This window comes from Electrophorus electricus, chromosome 23 (genome assembly GCF_041902795.1).
Source record: "Electrophorus electricus isolate QZ-2024a chromosome 23, ASM4190279v1, whole genome shotgun sequence".
NCBI lineage: Eukaryota > Metazoa > Chordata > Actinopteri > Gymnotiformes > Gymnotidae > Electrophorus > Electrophorus electricus.
In genome coordinates this window covers 9513896-9532751 of record NC_137519.1, presented here as the reverse complement: position 1 = coordinate 9532751, position 18856 = coordinate 9513896, and the positions used below count along the sequence as shown (strand labels likewise).

General features: G+C 41.3%; 2 protein-coding genes across 3 annotated transcripts; one reads left to right on the top strand and one right to left on the bottom strand.

Annotated features, from left to right (window-relative positions):
- The first annotated feature begins 437 nt into the window (after positions 1-437).
- Positions 438-13712, top strand: acana (aggrecan a). 2 transcript variants are annotated; one of them, XM_035520841.2, is made up of 19 exons: positions 438-674; positions 3121-3206; positions 3340-3723; positions 3870-4044; positions 4359-4486; positions 4571-4864; positions 5055-5399; positions 5780-5954; positions 6140-6267; positions 6544-6837; positions 6966-7049; positions 7192-8889; positions 9009-9122; positions 9961-10074; positions 10949-11107; positions 11237-11319; positions 11434-11578; positions 11684-11866; positions 11990-13712. In XM_035520841.2, exons 2-19 carry the CDS (start codon positions 3128-3130, stop codon positions 12061-12063), a joined length of 4656 nt encoding a protein of 1551 aa, XP_035376734.2. In that variant the 5' UTR covers positions 438-674; positions 3121-3127; the 3' UTR covers positions 12064-13712. The 2 variants fall into 2 exon arrangements, with proteins under 2 accessions (XP_035376734.2, XP_035376735.2); XM_035520842.2 differs by lacking the exon at positions 9961-10074.
- A 543-nt stretch (positions 13713-14255) lies between these two features.
- Positions 14256-17913, bottom strand: LOC113579691 (hyaluronan and proteoglycan link protein 3). The gene is made up of 5 exons (XM_027013815.3): positions 17809-17913; positions 17038-17187; positions 16326-16694; positions 15869-16171; positions 14256-15537 (listed from the first exon to the last, which is right to left on the bottom strand). Exons 2-5 carry the CDS (start codon positions 17159-17161, stop codon positions 15254-15256), a joined length of 1080 nt encoding a protein of 359 aa, XP_026869616.2. The 5' UTR covers positions 17162-17187; positions 17809-17913; the 3' UTR covers positions 14256-15253.
- Positions 17914-18856: the final 943 nt, after the last annotated feature.

The following is an 18856-nucleotide window of genomic DNA, read 5'->3' as shown; positions in this document are numbered from 1 at the left end:
CACAATAATGTTTCATGATTCCACAGAAACCAATAGCAAATAATTAGGTTTACGTGATGATTTGGGAGACGTTATGAATGTTTTCGCTATGCAATTATAAGCTAATTCAGAACATGGCAAGAAAAGCAAATTCTAATTAATAATTAAGAAGTAATAATTAAGGCCATTTGTTACTCTCATTTTAGAGAGTTTAAAGAATTCTTTTCCTGGAACAGAAGCAAGCAGACATTAGACACGAAGGTAAAAATCGTAAGTAAGTAAGAAGTGCCCATTTATCATTGCATGCCATTACTTTATTACAGAAAACGCGTCGACAAATCTCCCCTGGATGTGAGTATGTTCAGTCACGCAGAAGTACCATTACATCATTTAATGCAACTGCCAAAATAAAGTTGGCTCTCCCTACATTCTTAACGCTCTTTTCCCTTCGCCCCTTCCATACCCTTGACATCTAAACGCATTTCCCTTTCCAGTGGCTCTCTCTCTCTCTGCTCTTCGCTCTCTTAAGCGAAGCAACGTCTTACCTGAACCGGTGAACAGTAGGGGTGGATCGGATTCTTAACGGACTGATTTCTGTTTCGTGACGGAGTAGTAAAACGAATATAAAGTAATCGCCACCAATAAGAAAAGGGGGATTAGGTGTACATGTACAGGATTGCCTTTCCATCAAACAGGTAAAATGAGATACCATTTTCCGATTCGAGCTACCCACTGTCAGATTAATTTTGTTTGTTGGTGGGTTGAAATATTGTTTTTGAGTAGTTGTTAACGTGAAGATGCTTCCGTACCATGAACGACTACGCAATGTGAACTGTATCCATGATGTTCACTACATTTATTTTCCGGTGAATATTACGGTGTAATCTTCAGTAGCAAAATGTATTTCTCTAAGTGACCATAATTTTGTGTATAGACACATATCATTTAGTGACTGAACGACAAATAATTCAGAAGTATAGTGAATGCAGGCAGCCTACCCCAGAGACAGGAGATTTTAACACTTATCATCCCCCTGTTTTCATCTTTCATATGTATAAAGTGCCATGTCTGACCATGATCCCATAAAGTGGTTTAAAAGAGTCCTATCTGTTGCATATTCTGGATAAAAGTGATATGTACCCTCAAAGTACATACTGCTTTTTTGGGCAGTATTGTTTGCCAGTTTATTAAAATGACAATCAATTTATTCAAATGCTAAAATGGAAGATTCATAAAAATGATCATTCATGGCAATGTCACATGCTAAAGTTATGCTGATTCTTAAATATTCTGAGCCCTCATCCCAAAGTGTCCAATCTTACCTGTAATTGAATTCACTGTAGAATATATTTGTCTGTATCAGTACTGACAGAGCTACAGCCATTCCCCACACTGATGTATGATCAGTATACCACTGCTCTCATAATATGTTTTTTTTTTTCTTCCATTTATACTCCTCAGCATGCAGCATAGATGAATTTACAGCCATTCAGAGTGTATTCATGCGTTGACTACTGCAGTACTTTTCCATTTTTCAGTGTTAAGGTCTGGAAATGATCTTCAGCCGTAAGGGTTTAAAAATCTGGCTGCTACAGTCAGAGCTGAGAGAGCCAGACACCCACACACTGTAGCCACTCTATCTTTTTCTCTCTCTCTCTCTCTCTCTCTTTCACTCACACACACACACACACACACACACACACACACACACACACACACACACACACACACATACACACACACACAGACATCATAAGACAATAGAAGTTAAAGAGCTGAAGTATCAACATATAAAAAAAATCTGCTGGTCTTCTGAAAAACAACCCAAATTATTAAGAAAAGCTAAAGGTATGGAATGCTATATGCTGACTGAAAGGTTGCAATAGGCTGTGAAATAGAACACCTTTATTTTCTGCAGTCAGAGTCAGTCAGTATACAGGTTACGTCCTTTTTCATTCACATCATAAACAAAAGAACCAGAAACAGCATGGATGTACTACAAACTTGAAATATAAAAATATAAATTGCTTCCCCTTTAAATGTGCAGTGTGATACTGATTTCTATAGTGTCTGAGACATGTAGCTTCCAGTGGCTCAAAAAGCTTTTGTTTGAATATAATTATAAATAATCTAGTTTTACATGAGGACATAAAAGGCAGAAGGCTTGGTGCCATATATTAACCAACAAGACTGAAAATAACCCACCTCCCCCAGTGCAACTGATACTGTTTTATCAGTCAATTCCTGATAATTCAGCATCTAATTATAGCCTAGAATGCTTTACATTGCCACAATAAACATTTGGTGTATTTTCTAAATGACAGTTCTAGTATGCTCTATATGGACTGAAACCAAGTTATTTTTGGCTTAAGGGGTTCTGTATAAAAATGCTGTTAAGTTACATGGTTCAACAGATTAATTTATTTAACACTATCGGAAATGAACATTAATGTTGTTTACTTAGAAAGAAGTGAAGCAGGAGTTGCAGGGAGCTAGACAGGAGGGTGACCCAAAAGCATTCCCAGCATAAAGGTTTACTCTGCTAGGAATAAGGCACGCTTGCCTTTTCATGGCATGTGTAAGATTAGTCTCTATTAGGAAGAGAGGAAGGGCTTCTCAATGCTCTGAAGAAAGTCAAATAAATGCACTCTCACTATTAAATACTGGCCAAAACTTGCGTACTCTCATACCAGACAGCAGTTTTCTATGTGAGTTCATGTTTTCTCAAAGCAAGTCTTAAGGAACAATGGACTTTTCTTTATTCATCATGGTAACTAAGGACTTTTATTTCCAACTTGCCTGATCTAATAGTTATGATGTGGAGCGAAGTGTCATACAGCAGCATGGGAGCAGTATGTTTCCCATGCTTCTTTGTGGAAATTGGAAATTACAATGTGGTCTAGTTCTCAGAGAGGTATGAATTCCATAGACCTACAATAGGCAGCTTGTTCTGGGTTGCTTTTTCAAGGCACTTTAAGTAGACTGGCTTGATTGTATGCATCACCAACATATGAGTTTTAAAGTTTTTGTTATCCTCACTGCACTGTGAGATAATTGTTAGTTTTAGTTATTGCTGTATATTGCTAAAAATCTTAATCACTGTATAACATGGTCTAAAAAGTTTTTAACTTTTAACTCTAGGTGAGCCATGACATCATTGCTGTTACTGTGCTTGTGTCTCCGGGTCATCTCAGCCACTCTGTCCTTTACAGACTATCTATATACTGGTAAGTAATTTTCTCCTTTATTTTAACATATCCATTTTTTTTGCAACATCAGGGGTGTAAAAGCCCTGGATTATAGGCCAGCATTAAAATAATCAGTGTGGTAATTCAAGCTGTCTTTTCTGATGTATCCCAGAACCTGAAAACACTCTGAGTGTCAGCATTCCCATAGCGGGTCCTTTGCGACCCTTAATGGGGGACAAGATGGTTCTGCCCTGCTACTTCCTGGACAACACAGTCCTTGACCCAGGGGCCCCCACCATAGCTCCTCTCGCCCATCGTATCAAATGGAGCCTCATCACCAAAGAAAAGAGTACAGACATTCTGTTGGCCTCAGAAGGCACAGTTGCACTTAATAAAAGGTATATGGACAGGGTATCCATGATAGCATACCCCATGACCCCTACTGATGCCAGCATTGAAATCACCGAACTCCTCTCCAATGACTCGGGAGTGTACCGCTGTCAAATCATGCATGGAATTGAAGACAGCCATGACACTGTTGATGTGAAGGTGCAAGGTAATGCCACTGTTTGCAGTTTTCCTAGGCAAATCCACTTTCAGTGGCTTTAACTTAGTGTGTTCTACAAAAAGAAGAAATACTCACTAGTACTGTTGATCGTCATGGTCAAAAATGCATTCTAACCATCTGATGCTCTGATTTAGGCATCGTGTTCCACTATCGTGCCATCACTAGCCGTTATACCCTGACGTTTGAGAGGGCGAAGGAGGCCTGTATCAAGAACAGTGCCATTATTGCGACTCCTGAGCAACTCCAGGCAGCCTATGATGAGGGCTACCATCAGTGTGATGCAGGCTGGCTCTCTGACCAGACTGTTAGGTCAGTCCATGGAAAATAAAATTGGTGTACTTAATTTTGCATATGGAAACTAGCCCATTTTAGTGTTAAGAACAACCTCTTCAAAGAGATGACTACAGATTAAATAACCAGTAGCCTATGTAAACCATAATCCAGAAGCTACATTTTTTTGTCAGCCTTGTCCATCACCTGAAGAATGTTGGGGAACCATTCAGGACCATTCATATTTAATTGGTTGTATGCAGAACCTCATAACCCCATCAGAAACCCTTGTATGCTTTCTTTTGTGTGAAAATTACAGTTATTGTCTCATTTTATTTTGCTGTTGATCCAAGGTATCCTATCCATGAGCCACGAGAGGCATGCTATGGAGACAAATATGAATTCCCTGGTGTGAGGACGTACGGAGTCAGAGAAATAAATGAGACTTATGATGTGTACTGCTTTGTTCAAAACATGACAGGTACAGGAACTTCAATAAAATCATTGAAAGTTTTGATTTGACCGAACACTTCAAACATTGATATGATCTAATATTCTCTTACAGGAAGGGTGTTTTTTGCTATGTCCCCTGAAACATTTACCTTCACTGAGGCTGAGGCACAGTGTGTTAAATGGGGTGCTAAATTAGCCACTACCGGGCAACTATACCTGGCCTGGAAGGGCGGTATGGATATGTGTAATGCAGGCTGGCTAGCAGATGGGAGTGTCCGCTATCCAATCAACATTGCCCGGCCTCAGTGTGGAGGAGGCTTGCTGGGCGTGCGCACTGTCTACCGCTTTCCTAACCAGACTGGCTATCCTCTACCAGACTCACGTTATGATGCTATCTGCTATACAGGTATTCACTATTCAGGATTATAGTGGAATCCAGGGACTCCGTTATAATCCCTATTTTCTGTTTGTGTAGTATTTCAAAGTTTGCCGTTCTTTATGGTTTGATATTTCAGTTAGTGCTATTGGGCCTATAGCCAAGTAATACTGTCTGACTCTTTGAGTCCTCACTGGGTGACATGCTCTGTTTCACTTAGAAGAGGATGAGGAGGGTTCAGCTGACATATACCCAAGTATACGGACGACTACAGAGACAGGAGGTGGTGCAGTAAGTGTGGGAATGATGACAGACCGTCCCCAGCAATTCACCAAGCAGACTATCACAGAGAGTGAGCTACAAGGCCAGGTTGTAACCCACAAACCTCTCACCACCACTACTGGACTCCCAGACACCATGCAGAACGTTACCCAGCAGCCTCTGTCTCCACCTCCCAGTGCCATAGAGGATCTTGCAGAACTGATACAAGGGGTGACTGCTCGACCTGAACTGGGATCAGAGATCCCCCATGAAAATGCAACAGAAGCTGCCATGTCTCCAACTGGTAAGAAAACGTAATACTAATGCAGAGCTTTTAAACCTTGCACTTGATTCTGTAGGTTTTTCACCAGACCTTGATACAGGAGTCAGGTGTAATCACAAAGTGGCCAATCAGCTGAATTAATTGCTCACTAATTACAAATACCTGGATCATGGCTCAATTCAGCAGGCAGGATTGAGTATCAGGATAGTAATGTGTAGCTCTACTGAGTGATCACTTTTAGTACATTTTCCACAAATACAAGGGAATGTATTTATCAGAGATATTTTCATATATTCTTTGGCCATGCATTCATGTGACAGACTTGAATGAGTTTATTTTCTTCTACTTTAATGTAAATTGATCCACCTGCCTCTATGTTTCTTATCTTCTGTACCACCCAGGTGTTGTGTTCCACTACAGGGCAGGCTATGATCGTTATGCACTTACCTTTATTGAGGCGCAGATGGCCTGTCAGAACATTGGAGCAGTGATTGCTAGTCCCCAGCAGTTGCAGGCTGCCTATGAGTCTGGCTACCACCAGTGCGATGCAGGCTGGCTGCTTGACCAGACCGTCAGGTAAGAAGTTTCTGGAGCTATTTTCAGCTGCATTTGCAAGCTCCTTCATGCATATCTCTGCATGATAAAGAAGCAAAAGAGTCAAAATGATAACAGTGAAAATTAATTGGAAAATTAATTGGAAAATGAATCTATACTTTATTTGTTGTGATATTAATGTGCTGGTTTTCTTTCTCAAAATGAAGGTATCCTATCACATCCCCACGTGAGAAATGCTCTGGGGATTTGGAGTATCTTCGCGGTGTGAGATCCTATGGACTGCGGCCTGCCAGTGAGCGCTATGATGTATACTGCTATATGGACAAACCAAGAGGTACACCAGCTGCAAGTCTGAATCATACAGCCATCTAAAACTATGTGGATAAAACTAAAACAATGAAGCTTAAATTACCTAGTTCTGGTTGAAAAAAGTTGAGCATTTTATACAGTAAATGTTTTGTCCTTTATATAACAATATATAAACAATATAACAGACACAAGCCTCTGTTAGGCTCTCATGTTGCATACTGTAAAAGAGCAGCTTTTCACTTCACAGATTAAACACAAAAGGAGCTGTTATATAATTAGCCACATTTGCCATTCATTTCAGGGGAGGTTTTTCATGCGAGTTCATTCATGAGGTTCACATACGATGAAGCAGTGGCTTACTGCCAGGGTCAAAACGCCTCGCTGGCCTCCACTGCTGATCTGAATGCGGCCTGGAAGCAGGGCTTTGATAAGTGCCGGGCTGGCTGGCTCATCGACCGCACTGTGCGCTACCCCATCAATAACCCCCGGCCCCAGTGCGGAGGAGGGAAAGCTGGTGTGCACACAGTCTATAAGTTCCCCAACCAGACGGGATATCCTGATTTGCACTCCAGATTTGATGCCTATTGCTGTAGAGGTATGCTATATCTACTGATATATACTGTCCATCAAATTGCTATGCTGATGTTTAACAGAGGATAATCATGTCATTTCAGCAGTGGAACATAAAGGTCTAAACAAAGCTCTATATAAATATTTTTGCAGTTGATCTCCAGCTATATCTCAACGAGACAGTAGTAGAAGAGGAGATAGTAAACCTGACATCCATACCTAGCCTTCTTAGGCCTGGTAATATATGTTTATATATAATATACATTGTATAATGTATATGTTTATACCAACCAGAGTAACCCTGTGACTATATTATTAAATGTTTTTAACACTGTTAATGCTTAGTCTTTTAATTCTCTCTTTCATTCTATATTCACAGTGAGCCCCTCTGTTGCACCTCCCATTGCAGTGGAGCCATCTGATTCTGGCCCTGCAGACCTGCCTTCAGGGGATAGTGGCTCTGCAGATGTGCCTTCAGGGGACAGTGGCTCTGCAGACGTGCCTACTGGGGACGGTGGCTCTGCAGACGTGCTTACTGGGGATGGTGGCTCTGCAGACCTGCCTTCTGGGGATGGTGGCTCTGCAGACCTGCTTTCTGGGGATGGTGGCTCTGCAGACCTGCTTTCTGGGGATGGTGGCTCTGCAGACCTGCTTTCTGGGGATGGTGGCTCTGCAGACCTGCTTTCTGGGGATGGTGGCTCTGCAGACCTGCCTTCTGGGGATGGTGGCTCTGCAGACCGGCCTTCTGGGGCTAGTGGCTCTGCAGACCTGCCTTCTGGTGATAGTGGCTCTACAGACCTGCCTTCTGGGGCTAGTGGCTCTGCAGAACTGCTTTCTGGGGATAGTGGTTCTGGCAATGTATTTGCAAGCGGGAGTGGGGAGCAATACAGTGGGGCACTGGACATGACAGGAAACCTTTCAGGATCTGGTTTCGGTGGAGAACTGTCAGGCTCAGGCCATATTGGTGATGGCTCACGTATACTTGTGACCTTCTCAGGCAGCGAGTCCATCTTATCTGGGGATGAATTAGCTTCAGGGTCACCCCAGGAAGCTGGAAAAGGCAGTGCACAGATCCCCACTTTCATCCCAGTCCTGGGCTCTGGCTTCTTCAGTGGGGAAGGGTCTGGAATTGGAAGTGGTTCAGGTCTCAGCTCAGAGGAAAATGGGTCTGGACTGGACTCATTCAGTAGCTTAGGAGAGAGTGATGAGAGTGGAGATGTTGCAGGCATCTCTTCAGGTCTTGGCTCCAGTGAGGAATCCTCTGGTTTCAGTGGCTTACCATCAGGCCTGTTTCCGTCTGGAGATTACAGTAGTTTCTCTGAGATTAGCGGCAGTGGAATTATCATGGTGGATGGCGATTGGGTAGAGGTGTCCACTGCTCCAAGCCTCACAGGTCAGGAGCTGAGTGGAGCAGAGGTGGATTTCAGTGAGTCAGGCGATCTATCAGGGTCTGGCCTGAGTGGCTCCTTCTCTGGATTAAGCAGTGGCCTCAGTGGGGCTGGGAGTGGTTCTGTATTTCCTGAGACCACCTTTTTGGGATCAGGGTTCACCGATCTCACAGACCAATCCAGTGGGGAACAAGAGGCTACTGGGGTTTTGGTGTATGGATCAGGAAAGTGGAGCAGCTATCTCTCCGGAACCTCTGGTCTCCCTTCAGGAGCCTCATCAGGAGTATCTGCCAGTGGAGATGTTATGTTATTGACTGATGGTAACATGGTGGAGGTTTCTATCTACCCCACCCAAAGACAAGAGCTCAGGAAAGGGCCAATAGAGCACAGTGGGAGTGGAAGTGAACTATTTGCTGAGAGTGAAGAGCGCCATGCCACACCTGGTAGTGGAGACTACATTTCATCCCTGGCTAGCAAAGACCAATCAGCGGTTGATTCAAATGATTCAAATGTTCCTGCTGTTGTATTAACACTCCAAGCTCCGTCAAGGCTGCTCAGTGACATGGCAGGGCCACTGAAAGCTATGCCAGAGCCTGCCGAAACTATTTGGAATCCTGACACTGCAACTACTGAACCTACCTTCTTCCTGGAAGCACCTGCTGTCATGGCAGCACCTACCACAGAGGACTGTGAGTTCAGTCAGCAATAGCAATGTGGCTGATTGATGCAAAGATGCAAAAATATTCTGACTTAAAGATACATGCAAGTTTTCTGTTCATGTTTTTTCTTGTCTGTATTACTGTCACAGTTGCCATGGACCCATGTAATCCAAATCCCTGTGGTGCTGGCTCATGTTCTGTACAGGACGGGGTTGAATTGTGTCACTGTCCACCAGGACTGACAGGAAAAGGGTGTCACTTTGGTGAGTCCCATAAATTGACTTCATGTTGTGTAAAATACTTCTAAATCCCTCACGTTTTACCTGTGGTTTGGTAATTTGAGAACAGCCATTTTTGGCATTAATATCAACTTCTTATTGTGTTTTCTCTAACCAATAAAATTGTAAAAATGTACTTCCTCATAATTTTATAGGACTTTAACATTTCCCAGTGTTTTCTCTCATTAACTGATTACTTTATCTCTGTCCGACATTGTTCTGTCAGTGTGTTTATATCTTTTGGTCTGTTCACTGGTGCCTAACTGTCATCCTCACAGAGACATCCATTTCACAAGTTGTCTGGCATGCGTGTGGTTGCCTGATTCTTACATTTACAGGACCTCCCAGTAATCGGTTCGTTTCATTGACTGCCACTCCCGTGTGTTTGTTGTTTTTTGTTCTTCTCTGCTTTTGCTCAGGCATGGCTTAAACACCACTTCATTTCCAGTCTTCTGCACATCTACTAACACCTGGTAAATGCCCTATCCTTCTCCCTCTCCTTGATATGAATCTGAACCTTGAACTGATGCAACCCTGTGATCCATCCATGTAGGTTTTAGTATACACCTTTCAGTTTGAACCACCATGGAAACAACATCTGAAAAGCTCCTATCATTAGAGTACTGATGCAAATAATAGTTTGCTCCAAATACCTCAATGGGTTTAGTTTACTGATTTGAATGGGTTGGATCAGCATGTTGCACTGGTACATGATTTCTTATTCCATAAGAGCTGGTGTTCTACCAAAGCGTGACCCCATTTCACCCTCTGCCCTCCACCCTGAGGGTGTCATCAGTCTTAACTGCAGAACCTTTATTTACAGAGGTTGAAGTGTGCCATTCAAACCCTTGTGCCAATGGAGCCACGTGTGTGGAGGTAGAGGATTCTTTCAAATGCTTATGCCTGCCCAGCTATGGAGGGGATCGCTGTGAGATCGGTACGAGGTCTGCTTCAGCTAATTTTACTAACAACTTCTCAAAAACAACCAAAACTAATGCCATGAAACGCAATCTCAGTGGGAAGTACTGGCACCATCTGGCCTTTTGGTGGCAGCAGTGTGTTGGAACTGAGGTCTGTTGAGCTAGATGTTGATGTTTCCTGTGAAGTGGTGAGTGGCTGGGGGGAAAGGTGTAGGGCAGAAGATGTGGTAAAGGAACAAATGACACCTTTGCAGGTCAATATGAAAGGGCCAAGGGCACAACACAGCTGTCCCTCGTTAACTCAAACAGGTATAAGAGTCTGTTCTCCCTGTGATGTTCATATTTTCCATATGAACAAACTCAGGAAATAGGATTGGGTCATTTCAGTCCTCATCGTTTTCTCTGAGATGTTTATTCTTGACCCCATATAGAAATAAATGGTTAACTAACTTGGTGCTAAGGGTGTGTGCTGTGGAAAAAAACACTCTACTGAGGCTACATTCATTGATTCCTTACCTACTGCATACATCACTATACAAACTAGATTTTTAAAAGCCTCAGAGATGCATTAGCTTTATCTAAAGAACCACTGACATTCATTTCACAGCAAAAGCAAAAAAAAAAAAAAAAACCTCCCATTTACAACATCAAGCACAATTTATTTATTTTTTGTTCATTTTGGCCAAAATGTTATGTAAGTATCTGTGTCCTACATTATTAGTTTTTTTTTGTTTTGTTTTTGTTTTTTTAAATTTCACATAGCGCAGGGGAAATAAAAATATATATATATAATAGTTGCTTGTGTCCCTAAACATTGGTATATAGGTTTGCACGTACAGGTTCCATGGTAAGAGCCCACCCTGACTGCCACCCTCTCATGTGTCACTGCAGACGTAGAGAGGTGTGTGGAAGGCTGGACTAAGTTTCAGGGTCACTGCTACCTGCATTTCTCGGATCGGAAGGCCTGGGAGGAGGCTGAACAACACTGCCAACGTCTTGGAGCTCACCTGGTTAGCATCACCAACCGGGAAGAACAGGCCTTTGTCAACTGTGAGTTATGAATGTAGGCAGGTCGATGTGGTCAGTGCTTGTATTTGCTTTGTGTTTGTGTGCTATATACATGCATATGTAGATGTATGTGTTTCCCATCCCAGCTTAATGTCTCTCTATTTCTTGTAGCCCATGCACAGGACTACCAGTGGATTGGACTAAATGATAAGACATTTGAGAATGACTTCCAGTGGTCAGACGGAACCCCAATGGTCAGTGCATTCAACGGCCCACGCTGCCCACCCTGCTGAGATGCTCTGATGCTACAACCAGTCTTTTTTGGCTGAGATATAATTCTTGACTGTGTTCAAACGTTTTCCCCACAGCAATATGAGAACTGGAGGCCTAATCAGCCAGATAATTATTTTAACTCTGGTGAGGACTGTGTGGTGATGATCTGGCATGAAAATGGCCAGTGGAATGATGTACCTTGCAACTACCATCTACCATTCACATGCAAAACTGGCCCAGGTATGTAGTTGATATAAAACTGGGAATAAAATATCATGCATTTAGCCTTAATCCAGTATTAGCAGTTATTCCAGACCTGTGGAATTTTCTATTTTTTTTCCTTAGTCACATGTGGCCAGCCTCCTGAAGTGAAGAATGCCAGGATCTTTGGGAACAGGAAGGAGCGCTATCAGGTCAACTCTATAATCAGGTATCAGTGCAGTGATGGCTTCAGACAGCGCCACCCGCCTGTGGTCCGCTGCATGGCAGATGGACAGTGGCAGAAGCCACAAGTGGAATGCATTGCCCGTAAGTAACATGGGTAACACACACACACACACACACACACACACACACACACAAATGCATACAATTTGCTCATTTATTTACATATTTAAATATTCATAATTCTTTCTTTCTTTCTTTTCACAGAAATCAACAGCAGACTTCTAAAGAGAGCTATTCGGCAATGGTCTGCCAGGAAAACACCAGTCAGAAGACTGTAATGAATTATAAAGAGTTAGTTAAGAGATGTTAAGAATCAAAGTTATTTTCTAAGTAAACATTTGACATCAAAAAGTGTTATTTTTAAAACAAGTTCCCCTCTTGTATATAATGTCCTTACCCACATACATAGTTGAGTGGCTTGAGTGTCGCTCAGTGACAGAGACAGTAACTGATCTTTTTTGTGATTTTTTTTTTTTTCACCTCATTTTTTTTTCACTTTATTTATGAGAGTAGCATTATTAACATCGGTAGTGTAAATGGATCACTGTACTTGCAACTGAACTATTTTGAAGGTTTTACAGACTATGTTATACAGGTTCGTTTCAGACTTCTGGCATGCTTCAGGTTGTCTCCAAATATCTGATGAATTTTTACTAAACCTTGCAGAGGAGGAACTCTCATCTAGACTGTCTGGAATTTTGCAATGAAAGGGAACAGCTAAGAACTTGATAAGGCCTGTGTCTCCACACGCTTTTTTCTGAGAGGGACATAGGAATGGGAATTTTTTATTTTATTTTATTTTTTTGCTTTTTTTCCCGCTTTGGGCACCATAATATGCAGTTTGTGAGGTACAAAGTTTTCAAAGCACTTACTATATATAACAGTATATGAAAGATGACATGAAGTATTATTTTAATCTATAGTCTCAAAGGATGGAAAAAAAATCTAGAAATGTTTATAGCCATAAAGAAGAGGTTTACATTAATTTATTTTTGTGTAACCATAGAAATGATGAAACATTTTAAAAGTGTAATTGATTTTTGATACACCTAATAACAGCCAAGGTAATGTGAAATTAGGAGTATTTATTGATTTGTCACAATATGACATTGTATCTGGCAATTTGATGGGGTTTGCCATTTTTTATGTCCAAAATATTCAGACAAAACAATGCAAAATCCATACCAACACATATGCATTACATTTGTCAAAAGCGGGGCTAGACAGGCAGATCCTGTCAAACTGTCAGCTTGAATTTGTGCTGTGTTGTTTTCTCGTTTCAATTGTCTTGCCAAAGCTGTGCAGGACGCAGCACTGTGAGACCATGGCCTGAACTAGCTTACTGCCATCACTGTCATTCTCGCTTCTCTTAAAAATTCAGAAATGTCTTTTTTTTTTACTGTCTGTTACGACAAGTGCCTTATGATTTTGTTTTTGAAGCACATTGCTCTGGTGTCTGCTCTAGTACATGGGAGAGGCGGTGCCTCTTTCCCCCGGAGCATTGGGGGAGCTCTTTTGTAGACTGCAATCTTGTTTTCATCACCAGTGTTGACCAGTGAACCAATTAGTAAACTTTCCAATCATGCAAATTTTGATGTAAGCAAAATGGAGATTACTTCATGCCCAAAAGACTTGGTTCTTCATGTTGGAAAAGAAAGGGTTAAAAAGTTCTCTTGTACTCTGCTATGATCTCATATATTTGCCCCACTATGACTTAATTCATATCACAGTAAAGGAATGAAAGTAATGCTTCACAATAACATTGAAGTACACCTCAAGAGTCAGAGGTTGCCATGAGATGGGAATGGTTATCTTCGGAGATGATGTATATTGTCACAGATGACACACAACATGTTTTCGTTCAAATTAGTTTATTGGTGAAAAGGAAAACCATGAAAAATGTCCAAATAAAACATTCCATACATCACTTTTCACACAAGGCTTGAATTCAATGGGACTGTTGGGGGAAACATACCAACAGTCAAGAATATACTTTTTTTCTTTTTTAGATTTTTAAAAACATTTTACTAAGAAAAGCTAATTACTGTTCACAGGTAATGGAAAGTTAAGTATTATAACCTTGTCCAACTCAGTCGAAATGTATTTGTGGTCAGTGAAAAGCACATAAGTCCCTCTGAGTTATAAGAGTTGTAAAATTACAGGAGTTGCTATATGCATGATGGGGAGAGGTTCTGGCACACAGCCATCCTTTAGCTGAATGGGCTCTTTTAGGGCTCTGCTGAAGCACTGGGCCCTTTCTCCTCTCCTGCCTAGTGCTCCTTCATGTCCAGTGGGAAATCTCATGAACTGAGACCCCTAATGGTGGGATCATAGTATGGCATCTGTTACAGATTTTTTTCATGTGTGAGACTGAACTGCAACCACCCATACTGATCAATGGCTTTGCACTTATCCACAACTAGATACCCCTTGGTAATATTTTTTTGGAGGTAAATGACAAAAACTGATCCCTAGCTCATCAAAGGTGAAAGTACAGGAAAATAAAGCAAATTGAAAAATACACTCTATGTACAAGGACTATGTGATCATTTTAACATGTTTTAGCTATTTGTTTTACCAAAATGACATTATGTATTCAAATGTAACAAAAAGTAAAGATTACAGTACAAAAAAGCATTCAGATTTTAGAGGCATTATTCTGTAATATGTAGCAAGAACATTTTTTCTATTTCTTAGAAAGCACTGTAAACCTTTTAAACATAATTAAAAGCAGGTATGACTAAGTACTTGATGAAATATCCACAAGACCCTTTTCACATTATAACATTTGTTTCTGCATAATATGGTGAGAAGTTGACTTAGGTTTTGGAACCGCTCACTGAAACGATGGTGAGCAAACCAGCAATCCTAAAATAGAGCTTACCAGTTTTCTTGTGTCACTTTCTTATTCTAACCAGGTGAGGGCAAAATTGTTCCTGTTGTTAAAACTCATCAATGATCAGAAAATGCATATTCAGTAAATGTATGTAAGCCTTTGACTTTTTCCTGTCCTTAAGGAGCAAATATATAGTATTACAAAATATGAAAGTGTAAAACACCAACACATTTTCATGCCATTGTTCACCTAAGATTAATTAAACATATAAATAAAAAATAAATGTAAAAAAATAAGATGTCTAGCCAACACACTATTAACATTTGATGCTTTAGGTCACCAACCTAATCTGATGAGAATAAAGTGGAAAAGCATAGGAATTTGCCACTGGAACTGGCAAATATGTTTTGTACAATTTCACCTACTGGACTAAAGTGTTGAAAGCAACCCAGGAATTAATCTGTATTAGCACTGGATCATCTGTAAATTTGGATAGAAACCGGAACATTTCCATGTATTCCTACAACTCACCTCATGCAACCACTGTTGCTTAGCTGGTTGGAAGGCAATGGCACCATGGTAATTCACATTCACTATGCAAAGGCAGACTCCTGGTAAGTCTCAGTAGGCTTTCACCTAGAGCTATAGCAGTACACCCCATACTTGTAATACGGGGAGGGGAAGCCGAAGCTGCGGACGCCTCGTTTGTGAGGCCCACAGTTCAAGCGAGGAGTGGTTATCGGGTATCGCACACTCCCATCAGCCAGCCAACCGGCATCACAGCGATCCAGGCCTAGGAACTTCCATGCTGCGAAAAGGTGACCCACCTTAGCTATCTGAGTGTCATCCTCAATACAGGCCTGGATTGCCTCAGTGAAGTTGAACTTCTGAGCATGTTCAAGGTAATATACTCTCCCTGAAGAGCAGTAAGGGAATAATATGTCAATAGGTTAAGAAATTATTGATCAAAGTATGAGTGATTTAACTACATCTCTGTGCTGTGGTACTTAACAAAAATTAGCAGTGATTCAAAATGATAGCTATAGAAACAAATTATCAGTGAACTGTGGTGAAGGCTGTTATTTAATTTCCTATAGTGTTACAAAATGACATTATATAGCATTAATTAAAAAATTCAAAATCGCATTATGAATTCAGGGTTTGAAGTTGTCTGCCTTTGTGCTCCACAGAAGACTCCAATGAGTATAAATTCAATTCAATTAGAGAATAATGAGGTCCCTTCTTACCCCGAAGCGAGGAGGAGAAACAGAAGACGTCATAGCGATGAAGGTGTTTATGCCTGGGTCCATAGCTGCGTACCCCTGGGGCCAGTCCAAGGCCCCCACATGGGTACCGGGGCAGGTTAATTGGGTACTGCACTGTGCCGTCTGCAAGCCAGCCGGCATTGCACCAGTCCAGCCCCTCCTGCCAGGCCATGTAGAGCTGGTCAGAAGTGGCTACCATGGCATCCTGCTCCTCACAGACCTGCCGAGCTTCTGGGAAGGTCAGGTGGTAGCGGCCATTTTGAGGCTGATAAGGAAAGACCACACCTGAAAGAGACAGAGCAAGACCCCAGAAGTCTAAGGAAACGGTGCCATGACCAAGCTGATCAAATTGCAAGGTCTTATTTGTGCCAAGAATAAAAGGGACTGAAAGCAAGTGTTTAAAACAGAATTTAATTAAAGTTGAACTGGCTTCCTGCACCTCTGAGCTCCAGGTCAACTGTCACACTTTCATCTTCCAGGCCATCAATGATCTCACAGCGGTATTGGCCTGTGTCACTCATGCTGACATTAGTGATGACCAATGCAGTATCTCCTGGGAGGTCATGCTGAAGGTACACTCGATTCTTAAAATCCCCAAAGCTGCGCTGGTGGTGACCAATCGCGACCAGGACGTCAACCTCACGGTCTCCAGTGATGGGTGACCAGGACCACTTTACCCGCACACTGCGAGGGCTGTTTAGCGGCGGCTCGTACCAGAACCGACAGGGGAGGGTCACATTACTGCCCCTCAGAGTGAACACAGAGGGCAGTGTGGTCTCAACTCGCAGTTTTATGCCATTGAAATGAACTACATGCAAAACAAACAAACAAACAAAAAAAACAGTAAATGAACCTGCCTAAAGAGAGAGCCCTTACCTAATTACATCTGATAGATGGATGGATGGTACTTGCTTGATATATATATATGTTATAAAGGCTGGCACTTGGCTAATATATATGTTGTAAAGGCAGTCAGCCCAGTGTGTGTTTAGGTAAAATAGCTTAAAACTAGAAATTCTACTAATCCATTCCTATGGAATACTGTCAGAGCAAATAAACATCTGTAAAAGATTTAGTAATTAGAAAATATTTTTTTCACTGCATAACTAAGATTGTCTTTTGAAGTGCTTATCTTTCAGCAGGGAACATACGTTCTCCATTTCCGTTGCCCTTGAATATATCTTGATAGAAGAAGGTATTGTAGCTCGTGGAGACTGCCTTGCAGTAATAGAGTACTTGCAAGATCAGGGCCAGCAGAGTGCGTGATTTTTCCATTTGGCGCCGATCTTTGTGAAAATGTCCTAATTGGCGGTGAAAAAATTAGACATTAAAAAGAAAATCAGGAAAACGAAACAGAGCTCCTTAAAAAAGAAACGAAAAGAAACGAAAAGGGCGTTCTGTTGTATTCTGAAAGATTCGAAGGATCGTATATGTAGAGTGCTTATATAGAGTGCAATCCTAGGAACGGCTAAGATACTACACAGGACTCTCAAGCTCCCAGGCCTCTGGTAGAGAACCCTATCATGAATGGGCAAAAAAAAAATGCAAAAAAAAAAAATATATATATATAATATAATATATATATATATATATATATATATATATATATATATATATATATATATATATATATATATATATATATATACACGCACACTATATAAACATAGGCCTAAATATATATTTGTTTAAATTATTTGTTAAGAATTATATGTTACTGTAAAACACGTTAAAAGTGTTTCATATATCACAGCATAACAATGTAACAAATTCATAAGGAAACAATGTGGATTAAAATCGTCCATAAATATTTGCCAACGAAACATTCTAAACATCTGCTGCGCTTTATTAACGCGAATTAAACTTCAAATAGCACCTGCAACCAAAATCGAACCAACCATGCATTTCAAACATGTACTCACACTGTTGTCCTTAATTGTTCTGCTGTCTTTAATCCCTATTCCTGGAGTAAAACACAGGAACAGTACAACGCAGGTCAAGCACAGCTGCGGGCATAAAGAAGCCTGACCGTGACGTAAGCTTGAAGCTAACTCGTCAGTCTATCTCACGCATGTTTTTAAGATGTTTGGAAAACTCGCACTACATTGCGAGGAAACCGCTACCGCAACCACGGGAATTCCATTGTATTCATCTGAAAAAAGATATCCCTATCACTGTTTACTTTTGAAATTCCTAAATATAAATTCATGAAAATATAACAGGTTTACCTACAGCTGATTAACAATAATATGTACAGTTAGCTAATTAATTATAGTCTGCTATTACCTAATAACTGCTTGTTTCCACGACCTACAGACGTTTCACCCTCTTAAATATACTCTCCGTTAAGTACTGTAGTGTCTGCTTCCCATTAGTGCATTAGTGCAACGTATGGTCTACCTATCACTAACGCCTAAGTCATAACAAATGAGCTCATCCGGAAACGGCTGTCATGCAGCTCTATGAGAAAAAGATTGTTCAACACAACACTATGGGAAGGCATTCAACTGGCACGGATCTAGGAAGAGGTTACGACATTGTCTATAAGGTAACGATGGTTCTGCAAAAAGTCATTATTGTATTCAGGTGGCCTAGGGCCCGAGGGGATCTTTTTTTAAACCTCTACCTGTCACTCCATTTACCATTGTAAGCCTGAAACACTGCAAGCCAGGTCTTGAAAGGAGCCAAGAATGACTGCTCCCCAGCAACACCCACCAGTGCAGGCAGCAAGCACCTGGACAGATACTAATCTGATACTGCAGAGAAAAGGTTCTTAGCCAGTTCATTAGCTGTCTGCTTTTGGAGTACCTCTCCATTCGCCTGCCTTTTCTCAGCCACTCGGAGCCATTACGGCTGTTTGGATGGCGGTATGCATTAAGATGAAAGGGCCAGCCCCAGGCTAGGAATGCTAAGCCGGTGTGAATAGCAGACAAGGAGGTCATCTGTAGGAGTCTGTAATTTGTGCAGTAA

What these genes read in the sequence shown, in the direction of transcription:
- LOC113579691 (XM_027013815.3), bottom strand. Translation starts at nt 17,161, where the DNA reads ATGGAAAAATCACGCACTCTGCTGGCCCTGATCTTGCAAGTACTCTAT. An exon ending in GGGCAACGGAAATGGAGAAC is followed by an intron (nt 16,695 to 17,037) that starts GTATGTTCCCTG and finishes TTTTGCATGTAG; the next exon opens with TTCATTTCAATGGCATAAAA. An exon ending in AGTTGACCTGGAGCTCAGAG is followed by an intron (nt 16,172 to 16,325) that starts GTGCAGGAAGCC and finishes TGTCTCTTTCAG; the next exon opens with GTGTGGTCTTTCCTTATCAG.
- acana (XM_035520841.2), top strand. Translation starts at nt 3,128, where the DNA reads ATGACATCATTGCTGTTACTGTGCTTGTGTCTCCGGGTCATCTCAGCC. An exon ending in CTCTCTGACCAGACTGTTAG is followed by an intron (nt 4,045 to 4,358) that starts GTCAGTCCATGG and finishes TGTTGATCCAAG; the next exon opens with GTATCCTATCCATGAGCCAC. An exon ending in AGGGGATCGCTGTGAGATCG is followed by an intron (nt 10,075 to 10,948) that starts GTACGAGGTCTG and finishes GTGTCACTGCAG; the next exon opens with ACGTAGAGAGGTGTGTGGAA.